Genomic DNA, 12305 nt, shown 5'->3' on the forward strand with positions numbered 1-12305 from the left:
CTGACGGTAGTTTGAACATAGGTGTACACCCCAAGAACTACATTAAGTTTTTAGCTAAAGTCATAGGAAGTTGTCAGACCATTTGTCCATGTATCAAGCACAACAGCTAGCATTTGAGGGAAAAGAAAGTAGAGAAAAGAAAGTAGCAGCAAAAGAGAGAAAAGAAAGTAGCAGTAACATTTCCTGCCCCAACCAAGATTGCTTTTGACCCAAATCATTCTGACTGAAGATCAAAACAACACAAGTCAAAGCCCATAGCCTGTCCCATTTGCAATCTCTGATCCCAGCCAAGAGCAGAAGCTTCAATATATTAGGAAGAAGTCTTCATGAGATCTAATCACACACCCTAATTAATTATTAACTTGAGCCCTAAATCTGGTGGTTCTCCCTGCCTGAAAGCACTTCTACTAGAAAGCTCATGCTTGGATATTCTTCCCAGAGAAGATATAAACAACAACCAGAGGTGGCCCCTTCATGTTAGCATTCCACATATAACAGCTAAAAAAAGACCCAAGTCCTGAAAACTAATTGTGGTTGCAACGGAACGACCAGATCATATTTCACAATGCTTCTTTTATCCAAGCACATGATTGGGAGAGGGGCATACAGAGAATAAATATAGATGATGAAGGGATGAGATGTTGAACCTATTCAATGTTCTCAAGCTGGATACGAAGCAGACATCCAGATAATTTCCTAAATAAATGACCAAAGTGGCTCCAAAGTAGTAACTCAGGAATATTGGGCAGTGGGGGGTGGTGGAAGGGAGGGAAATCTGAATAATGAACTCTAGTTCTTTTTACTTAAGGAGAAGACAGGAGCAGCCCATCCTATTGGACTGCCTAAACTGAGTTCCGATGTGAAGTTCCAAATCTCTGCACACTAAACCATAGTTACAACAAAATGTGGAGAGAGGGGTATTTGCATGAGTGAGGAGAGGTGGGAGTAAATGAGCCTTAAATAAATTTGTGATATTTAAACCATGCTTTGAATTTTGGTCCTGTTCAAATGTAAACTTCCCAATAAGGAAGCCGCCCAGAGTGGCTGGGGAGGCCCAGCCAGATGGGCGGGGTATAAATAAATTATTATTATTATTATTAATAATAATAAAATAAATCAGAAGCAGTTCAATCCAAATCCCAGCATAGGCAAAATAATGACATCATTTTTGCAGATGACATCTAAAGCAGTTTTTTGCATTTCCCCCATGACAAAATCAAATAAGAAACCTGCACTGATTGTTACGTCCATTTGAATTCAAAATGGCTTGCCTCACATTAGAAAACATTTGTGACCTATTCCAGACCAAAAACACAGTCCTTGCTTCCTTTGTGAAGATGCCCTCAGATTTAAACGGATTGAATCCCCTTTGAAGCAAGCCAGCATAAATCAGAGTACCTTAGCTTTGAAATAGATTGGGCTGCCAGCCATTATGATGTGCATTAAATAGGCTGATCAATAGCAACTGTGTTAACCACACCAGTGAAAAATCTTTTCAGCTGGACTAAATGAGATTCTCTTAAGTTAAGGAGTAATAAACACGCATACGCTCATCACTGTGAACAATGGAATTATTCTCAGGCTGTCAAAATGGGGGGGGAGGGTAAAAATCTGCACACTTATAATGGCCAGGTTTTGTTTTTCCACATTCAAAGGAACACATATGATGCTTGTTCTGTATAGGACTGCACTCCCTCTGAAAAAGCAGGTACACAGCTTTGGGGTACGAACGGAGATATATTGTCATTAGAGACCCAAGTTTAGCTGAGATTCCTACAATGCGGGGGGTTGGACTAGATGACCCTTGAGTTCCCTTTCAACTCTACGATTCTATGATTCTAAGTGACTCCTATGGCTATGAGTGCTTTTTACAAGCCATATCTGGATGACAACTGCGGTCCATGCATTTAGTAACCTCATGATTGGATTGCTGCATATGCTCTAGGTGGGGTGGCCCTTGACTAGTACACTCCAGCTGGTACAGAATGGAGCAGGTAGATTGCTGATCAAGAGAGATGGCTGACAGCATGAAGAACCTCTGCTAAAACATCTGCAATGGCTGCCCCTATGCCACCAGGCCCTGAACTTGGCTACAGGATGCCCTAAGGACCCTCTGAAGCCTTATATTCCAACTCAGTTACTGAGAACATCCAGAACAGGGCTGTTAGTTGTTCCTCATGTTTCAGAAACCTGACTCTGGCTTCAAGAAGAAGTCAGACATTTAGTGTCACTGGTCCCATTCTGTGGAGTTATTTCGCCAGCAGAGATCTTCGCTGCCAACTTTCAGACATCTCTTGAAGGCTTTTTGATGACAACAGTTCACCAGTTGTTTCAAATTTTTTTTAAAAAAGGATATTTATTTATTTATTTAATAAAATGTATACACTGCTTGATTGTAAAAAAAAACAGCAACTGAAAACCTCAAAGCGGTTTACAAAAAGATAGAACAAGAAAAAATTACAACCACATTTTAAAGCATACAAAAGTTAAAATACAGTACTAAACAGATTAAAAGTACCTCATTTTCTAAGCATCTGGGTAGACTTGTCTAGACCAGAATGTTTGTAAGCAGGTGTTCAAAAGAGTACAGTGAGAGCACCTGCTTGATGTCAATAGGCAGGGAGCTCCAAAGTGTAGGTGCTGCCACAAATAAAGTCAAACCTTTGGAGAGTTACAGAGCATGCTGTGGCTGTAGAAGCCAATATGGGAGAGATGTTTTGTTGCAGCTGAGGCAGATAAAGGGTCAGAACATTGCCCAAGTTCAACGCATCAATACTGGTGACCACACACTTGAGGTTGTAGATGATTCTGTCTACCTGGGCTCCATCAGAACTAGGAACCTCTCCATCCACACTGAGCTGGACAAGCGTACTGGCAGCTACAGTAATGGCTCACCTCTCCAAAAGGGTATGGGAGAATGTGATGCTAACAACCAATACCAAGATGAAGGCCACCTGGTTGTTGTTTTTTAATAAAAAGTTGAATTAAGGAAGCCAGTCACATCATGTCCCTTGATCACATATAAAGCTATAAACACCATCAGGTTTGAATTTTCAGTCTGAGGTGTTGTTTTCCCAGTTCTGCAATCTGTGTCACATAATGCCTGGACCTCATTAACAATAAACAGATCCAGGTAAAGTCAGGATTGATTTACATACTCCAGATTTCCCATCGTTTGTACACTTTATTCCTGTCTGTCAAGATGTTTCAGCAGCTTGAGGGGGAAGCAATCATTTCTGCAAATAACTGGCCACAAACATTGACCTTCAAGCTGCCATTTGACGAGGACAGTATAGTACAAATCTTGCCAAAGTGCTTCTCCTGAGCTACTTGCCACTGTCAATGGAAAGTTTCCTTCCACTTTGCAGAATTGCTTTCTAGAGGAAAAGGTGTCCAGGTCTGAATGGATAGAGACAACTTGCTGTTTTCAACCTGCCAGGGTTTAATTACTACTGAGTGCTTTTCCAATTTCATTTTGTATAGCAGAAATCAGTGACCAGCCAACATCTTTTAAAGGAAGTCACCTGCAAGATTTTATCATACTGAGTTTTAGTTCTTTAATGAATGGCTGCTGAAATCCTCTTCACACTTACTTGGGAGTAAGCCCAACTTAACTCCATAGACCTTACTTCTAAGTAGACCTGCATTGTTTTGTGCTCTAAATATATTTCATAGACAAGATTTGTCCTATATACCGTACCATGCCTACCTGAAACACTTTGCTGGGAAACTTAGATTTATTCAGCTTAAACATACATGGACTTAATACAATTTCCAAAACATGGAGTTCCCAGAGGAGGTGGCATGTCAAGCAGCCTCATTATGTAGTTTCTATCATGTGCTAAAGATGCACCTTTGACAGTTAAGATTTGTGTGGTTTTTGTGAAACGACCTCTATTGTTTGATGTACACCCTTCAATTTGCTTTGAATTGCTTGATTGGGTTTTAATGTTATATGATGATATGTCTGTAGTAACCCATGTTCTTAAATAAATGAAACCATTTCCCCCTGTTCATATCATGGAGACAAGTAATCATCAAATCATAATGTAAGAGCGCCTAAAACGAGGGCAGATTTAGCAACAGGCCCTTTCAAGGGAATTCCCAACAGGACCAAACATAACTAGAAGCAGTACTCTAATATTTATGAGGTTTACAATTGTCTTCCCCTTTGAGCCAAGTTTGCATTAATGCCCCATGACCGCTGGAAACAAGAAACACCAATGGGAAGAGTCAAATGGGCAGAATTGCAGGGAAAGTTTCAGCTTTAGCTCCTGGCAACAACTCAGTCCAATCCTTTGTAACCTTACCGGAAGCAAGACAAGCTCTGTTGCAATTCTTTCCAGATATCTGGTTTGTTCAGTTGTTGGTTTTTTTGTGTTGACGTTGCTAAATAGTCGCCTTTAGTTTATATACAGATATGGATAACAACCAAACAGAAGCAATATATTTCTAATGGACTGTATATATGCCCCACTTCAGCCCCTGTTTGGCAAATGATGAGTTTGGAAGAAAACTCCAGGCATCAGTAAACAACCAGGTAGCTCTACCTGCTGAAACTCTCAAACAATTAATTCAACAGTTTAAATGAAACTGGAAAGGGTCGCAGACCTGTACTTTGCACTGAAATTGACACATTTGATAAATGGTTTAAGCTCATTCACAAGGAGAGGGAGGGAAGAGTAAGAGTTCCCCCTAGAGAGAAGTGCAAACAGAATGTCATGTCCACAAACAGTGAAAGCCAGGATTTTACAAAACATTTGCCCCAGCTTAGATCAGGGCTTCATTGCGCTAGGTACAAGTGTGTTTGTTTTAACCCTAATCAGTCCTAGCAACAGTAGATCACTCTGGCTAGTATGAGTGACATGTGTCTACCCAAGCCCCCCAATATAATCTCATCCCTGCCATGACCTCACCAGTTAGGAAAAGACCATCTAACTCAGTGGCACAACATATGCCTGAGTTCAACCAGGTTCAACCTTGGCATCTCCAGGTTGGACTGGGAGAGACCCCTGCCTGAAACCCTGAAAAGTCACTGCTAGTTGATGTAGTCAACATCGATGTACCACCGGTCTGACTTAGTATAAGGCAGCTTCCTATGTAAACTGGATTACCAAAACAACACAAGTAAATCTCTTTGAACCCTCAAAGATAGATGCCATTATTTATTTCTGTCCAATGGAAAGAAAAGAAGGTAACAGACATGAGGTGAACTGATCTGCAGAAGGCCAATACTGGAGATAGATTCACACAGACACACACCCAAGTCTCTGGTCTAGTTCTCTAACCACTGGTCAACACTGGCAATATCACATTTGGCCAGATACATTCCATCTGTACAGGTCTCATACTGATAAATAACAAAAGACCTAGGTTCTAAGAACAAAGTTTAATATTGTGTGACGTATTATTCACCACTAACGTATTACTCTGCTTTTGAATTATGGTGCTGGAAGAGACTCTTGAGAGTCCCATGGACTGCAAGAAGATCAAACCTCTTCATTCTTAAGGAAATCAGCCCTGAGTGCTCACTCGAAGGACAGATTGTGAAGCTGAGGCTCCAGTACTTTGGCCACCTCATGAGAAGAGAAGACTCCCTGGAAAAGACCCTGATGTTGGGAAAGATGGAGGGCACAAGGAGAAGGGGACGGCAGAGGACGAGATGGTTGGACGGTGTTCTCGAAGCTACAAACATGAGTCTGACCAAAATGCAGGAGGCAGTGGAAGACAGGCGTGCCTGGAGTGCTCTGGTCCATGGGGTCACAAAGAGTCGGACACGACTAAACAAATGTATTACTCCCAGCCTATAAACATCACTTGGTTCCAGTTTATTAAAAAAGTCAGTGAGATACAGCGCATGACTGTGGCATTGTGCTTTGCTGTCGGCAAGATAAATGGCGCTTAGAGACCTGCATGCCTTATCTCAACCCGTGTTTTCAATGCAGAGGGGTCATGGAGATACTGGAGTGTACGCCTTCTCTTCCGCCCCAACCCTCGCTCCTCCTGCTTCACACAGGGGAGCGTTAGAAACTTACAATTTAGAGTGGTTGTGGCAACTGCTGAATTGATTAAGAGTGTTCTGTCAAAATAGAAGCTGAGCCTATTCATTTACAGCTTAGATGGGGGGATAGAATTAGTGTGTCTCAGACATAATAATAGTGATAAATGTGCATGTTCCCCGGCAAATGCAGGAATCTGCCATTCAGCTGATTAGGTAAAAGAGCATTTTCCACAGGCTTTTTAAGCTCAGCATTTATGGCCACACAGAGACATTTGCTTTGCATGAGAATTGCCAGGGTTTTTCTTTCCAGATGCTTGTAAAACGGATGTTTCAAAAAAAAGGGGAAATAAGATTTAATTGCAACAGAAGGAGACTTCTTGTTTTTCCATCTTTACAATTAACAATATAATGTATAGCATTTCTGAACAGCTAATGTGTGGGAGCAAATTTATGTCTAAGACACAGGCTGCTCCAAATTTCTGGAAGAGGCAGCAGAGATGTATCCATCTCACTTTCACCACTTCCAAAGTCATTTAGAAAAGGGTTCATGCTCCAAACACATATGTACCACCTATGTCACAATGAACAATACACCACAATGCTGTCTAACATAATTATTGAATCAGCCTTATTAAGCCCAAGGGGTCTCTAGAAATGAGAATGGTCAGGGTAATTAGCATTCTACAGGTTAACTTTTAGATAACTATTATTATATAATGAATCACATGAAGGAATATCAATGAAGGTGCCATTTTCTTACTGGCAGAATCTTATGGAATCGCTCACTCCATTCTTTAAACTTTATCTCACAAGGCTGTGGGTTTGAGTCTTGTTAAGCCTTTTGTTCATGGTTGGTTTAGATTAGATTTGTGTTCATCATAAAGGAGATTTATAAAGGCACACCCTAGTTATATGCAACAGCCACACAAGCCAGCACCTTTCGACAGTAGTGCTGTAATGGCATACTGTCCTCATGCACCCAAATATTTCTGAAGTGAGAAGGCAGTGACAGCTGACGCAGAAATATTACACAAATATTAGTGATGAGAAGGTACGTTTCGAAACAAAGAACAAAACAAACATTGACTGTATGCAAAGTATTATGAGATCATTCAGACCCATGTGGAGAGTTTTACTTCTAAAAAGTTTCCATTGGAGGAGGTCAGCCAGTCACACAGAATGTAAATTACAGTCATACCTCGGGATAAATACGCTTCAGGATAAGTATTTTCGAGTTGCACTCCACAGTGACCCGGAAGTAACGGAACGTGTTACTTCCAGGTTACACCGCTCGCGCATGCGCAGATGGTCAAAATGATGTCACGCGCATGTGCGGAAGTGGTGAAACGCGACCTGTGCACATGCGCATTACGTTCTGTTCAGGATGCGATCGGGGCTCCGGTACGGATCCCATTCACATCCTGAGGTACCACTGTATTCAAACCAATGTCAGGAGGGAGGTCAAGAAGATGAAGAATACTAATCACCGCAGCGCTTTACATTCCTTTCTTATGCCCTTACAACACACCTGCAAGGTAGGTTTGCATTATTTCCATTTCATGGATGGAAAAACAGCAGTCTCCCTTGGCATTCCAGTGAGGGCTGATCTTTATATGCAACAGAATGAAGCAGTAGATCCCTGAGGTTGTACGATTTTAAGCACAGGGGGAAAATGGAGGTTTTGAGGGATCTACCTGTTGAATCTCATTGCAGGCAAAATACAACCTTTATAAGTTTCGGGGGTGGGGTATCAGAGAAACAATATATATTCCAGCTCACTTCCCCAATGTGTTAGCTTTCTGCTGCATCTTTTTATCACTTAAGATGTTGCTGCCCAAGGTCATTTGACCACTTCAGGATTCTATTGCTCATTCTCACCTCATTCTTCCAGGCTTCAGTTCACAAAAACCAGAGACACAATGACAGTATTCAGCCACTATCTGAAATTTTTGTCTCTTAGCTCAAGCTGGTAAAAAAACACACACTCTCCTGGATAATTGTGGGCTAATAACTTCTGTAGTCTTAGTTGCAAAGCTATTTTGGCTGTTACCATCCAGTATTCTTTATTATTAATTGGTATTAAGGTTAGGCTGAGACATCCTCAAGGCCAGCCAGTCAACTTCATGGCTGAGCAGGGATTTAAATGTAGGTCTCCCAAGTCCAACACTCTATACCACGTGGACCTCCCAGATCAGCCACTGCCAGCTTGATGTCATAGATGAATGGGTGGATGTGGAACAGGGAGTCTCAGGTCCAGTATCTAGGTAGTCATGCTTCTCCTATCTAGGTAGACAAGTCGCTCACACACACACACAGCCTAAGTTCCCACCTGTAAAATGAACTCACATTTAAACTCAAAATGAGATATTCCCAATAAGAAGTTCGGACATAAACTGTATTAGGAACGCCCAGAACCGTAGCATGCTTTCACAAATGACGCTGCTCTCTGTAACTAATATAATACAGTACAAAAGGATTTTTACATATAACACTGTAAATATCTTTTAGCCTCTCACCTGCTATATTTGTGGAAATCTGAATGTTGAGAATGCAGGAAAGAAAGAAGCGGGGGTTCACCCCTTTTTTCATAGCTGTCAACTATTCTTGCGAGGGATCCTATTTGGAATAAGGGACTTTCCCTTTTAAAAAAGGGAAAAGTTGACAGCTATGCTTTTTTTACACAGGGCGCACATTTTCACAAAGCTAGGTTTTTTACATTCTCTTTATAGGAAACACAAAGGGCACTTCAATTGTAGCGCATACGGTCTCGCACATGTACACTGGGTTTTTAAAAATCTTCTGTGTTTTACCCCTACACAAATTGACATGTCCTTAGAAGTAACTCAGGAGAGGCTCAAAGTGGTGTGTGTCTGTCGGGGGGGGGGGGCGGTTTACAGCAGAAGCCCAACCACGTTTACTTGGAAGTAAACCCCACTGAACTAAAGTAGGGCTTGCTCCCTGGTGAGTGGGGTTAGGATTGCGGCCTTGGTGCCTGAAAATGACTTCGAGAGCATTTACCAGAAAAGGACCCCCCCCCCACACACACACACTCAGGGGGCAGCCCAGGAAGTCCAGCCGCCCTGTGCTCTCTTTCCCTTGTCAAAGCTGAGGAAACACGTGAGCTGTCAACATACATGTTAAGAGGACCACTGGCGAATCTCCATTTTCCTCACCAAGAGGTTCGCTGCTCATGGTGGGCGGCGCGTTTTTTTTCTTTTTAAAAAGCCTTGTCGTGACTAGACGACCAGCCTGAGGAGAAGCCCCTCCTCCCCGACGCGGTCGCCTTCCTTTCACTGCCGAGCAGAGATCGGCGGAGGGTCCATTTCGCCTCGTCCCTCCTCCTCCTCTTACTCAGACCTGCGGGGAAAGAGGGGGAGGGACCGGCGATGGCGAAACTAACCGTTTCCCCTTAAGACCAGGAACTGCCTCCTCCCGAACCACTTTGGGAGGCTTTTACAGAAGCGGGACTTTAAATAAAAGCGGGGGAGGGGTGGGAGAGAAGGGAACCCCCCACAAGACCCAAAATTAATGGCTCGTGAGTGCGGGTGGCGGGTCCACCTCCGAGTCGTTACGGAGTCGTCCCCCCCCCCGCCTCGTTTACACTTCTAAACCGGGGGCTGCGGTGGCCCCATGTGAGATGCAGCAGCTGTCCACGCCTGGCTTTCGATTCTCTTGTTTGTCGCCCCCCCTCCAGCCCCGGAGACACGAGCTAAGCCCTTCTCCCAGTCCTAGGACACGACCGCTCACAAAACACATTGCAACCGCCTGCAGAGGGTGGGTGGGGGGCAGAGAGAGAGAAGGGTAAAGTGCCAAGCCTATATTGACAACACTGGGCACAGGGTTGCCAACTTGAATATAATAACCGGGGTCCCAGGGAAGCCCCGCCCCGAATAATCGATCACATGGCACGGTGCACGCACAGTATTTGAATGGCAATACCCATCAACTGGGGGGGGAGTCCCTTCAAATATTTTATTGGGAGGGGTCAAAGACCCCTCGGACCCTAGGAGTTGGCTCCAAGGCTGGACAGCGTGAGCTTTCCCGTGCCTACTCAGAAGCAAGCGCCCACCCCCCATGATTTCAGTGGGGTTTACACCCAGGTAAGTGGGGCTAGGATTACAGCCACCCCGCGCTCTCGAGCCGCTGGGGATCCCCCACGCCCGGCAGCAACTCCTCGCAGTTCATTCAAACGCGGGATCCGATTGAAAAAGGCGGCGTTGGTAAGGAGGAGTAAGAAGTAAGAGTAAACCAAACAAACCCCGCCACGTGATTACATCATCAGCTGCCCCCCATCCCTTAAAAAAAGGGGGCAGAACTTTCCACTGGTGAGTAAGTGCGGAACTCCTGCCTAGGCCGTAAAGCGCGGCGCCTCCATTGCAACTTCGCCAGCCTGCGGGTTTAAACTAGACACAATACCCGCCACCCCCACCCCCGATCAGCCGCCCCCGATAGACACACGTCACGCATCAAAATGGAGCAAGTTTTATTGTTCTACGCCGCTACGGATCGATCTTCTGCCATTGGCAGGGTCTACAAGAGCCCGATCCTAACAGTGTTTACTCGGAAACAAGTCCACTATTCATTTCGGCGGTTGCTTTCACGGGGATGACAGCCCCACAGGAATTTAAAACTTCTAACACAGGGCAGGGAAAACTTTTAAATCAAGAAAAGGATCAGAATCGGCCTCCCGGGACCTCGACCCGATTCGCTCCGCTCCCACCGCCGGCAACCCGCCTTACCTTCAGAGCGAATTTGTCTCCAGTTTTCTTGTTGAAGATTTCCAAAACTTTCCCATTAATCCCCAGCCCTAGGACTTGCGTGGTGACCTTGTAATCATCCGTGATGGCGTTTTTCTTGATCGGGAGGGCGGACTTGATGTGGAACTGGGGGAATTGTTGTTGCTGGGCCAGTTGCTGCTGCTGCTGCTGCTGTTGGGGCGGCTGGATCGGCGGCGGGGGCGGCGGCGGCGGGTTGGGGAAAAGTATTTGGGGGTTCTGGTTCTGGCTGTTGGACAGCATCGTGCCGTCGGGGGAGCCGAGGCCACCAGCAGCGCTTCCCTCCCGGGCCGCCTCGCCTCGCCCCTCCTTCTCGCCCTCCTCCTTCTTCTCCCCCAACAGTATGAAGTTTTGCGCGCGGCAGCCGGGTCGGAAATTCAGGGGTCTTCCCGATCCTCCTGGGCGCTGGCGAAAGGCGCGATCCCTCCTTTGTTGCGACCCGCGCCCGCCGGAGCTCCCGGCCGGAAGAAGCGGCCGCCCGCCCTTCTCTCGCGGCTCCCCTCCCGCCCCAGCTTGGCCCCAGCGCCCGGCTGCTCGCGGAACGTCTCTCGAGCGCCGAGACAGGAAAAGGAATCGCTACAATGTATCCACCTCGCTCCTTTCCCCGGTCGGCTTCCCTGCGCTGATGTCACAGCCTCGCGTTGACTGGCTGCGCCACAAGGGGTGGGAGGAGCCTGAGGCGGGGCCTGTCCGGGGAGGCGGGGCCTGGAGTTTGTGTGTGAGGGAGTGAAGGAGAGGCGAGGCGCCTGAAGGCTGAGGGAAAGTTGCCACACTTTGGGATGAACTGCTGGAAGGCGGCGACTCTTTCCCTCCCTCAGAGTCGTTCCTGGTTTGCAGGCTTTGCTGGGTGGAAAGTGAGCCTGGCGGAGCAGCTGTTCCTTTCCCGTGGACACCAGGCCTGAAGAAGAGCTCTGTGTGGCCGGGAAGTTTGCTTACCAGCGTTTTAAACACTTGGCGGGTCCCCAGTTAAATGAGGGCCTCGCATGATGGTGACCAAGCTGTGTGGATTCATGCCGGGCAGAAGCAGTCAATCTCCTGTATTGAAGGCACCCAACTGTAAGCAACACCTGGCATTTATATAGTTTCAGTAAATAATTCCTTTATTTTCAGGAAATGTTTCAAGAACTGCTGGTGTCAGTTTCAGTTCAGTTAAAAAAAGCAAAACCCTTATGCACCTCCACTCTACTAAATGCAAAGGCATTAGAAAGTATGCACATTGCCACTTTAAAAGGTACATATCATGCTCTTCAATACAGTGGTACCTCAGGTTACATATGCTTCAGGTTACATATGCTTCAGGTTAAAGACTCCGCTAACCCAGAAATAGTGCTTCAGGTTAAGAACTTTGCTTCAGGATGAGAACAGAAATCGTGCTCTGGCGGTGCGACGGCAGCAGGAGGCCCCATTAGCTAAAGTGGTGCTTCAGGTTAAGAACAGTTTCAGGTTAAGTGCGGACCTCTGGAACGAATTAAGTACTTAACCCGAGGTATCACTCTATATCCGTTCTGTGGCTGCTGAAAGCTCCGTTG

General features: G+C 45.5%; 1 protein-coding gene across 1 annotated transcript in view; it reads right to left on the reverse strand.

Annotated features, from left to right (window-relative positions):
• MAPKAPK2 (MAPK activated protein kinase 2) overlaps positions 1-11320 on the reverse strand; it is an 83402-nt gene extending 72082 nt beyond the window's left edge. The window contains exon 1 of the mRNA XM_081916439.1: positions 10741-11320. Coding sequence (XP_081772565.1) covers positions 10741-11019 — 279 coding nt within the window. The 5' untranslated portion in view covers positions 11020-11320. The remainder of the gene's footprint in view (positions 1-10740) is intronic.
• Between the last annotated feature and the right edge of the window lie 985 nt (positions 11321-12305).

This window comes from Podarcis melisellensis (assembly GCF_964234715.1).
Source record: "Podarcis melisellensis genome assembly, chromosome: 6".
Lineage (NCBI taxonomy): Eukaryota > Metazoa > Chordata > Lepidosauria > Squamata > Lacertidae > Podarcis > Podarcis melisellensis.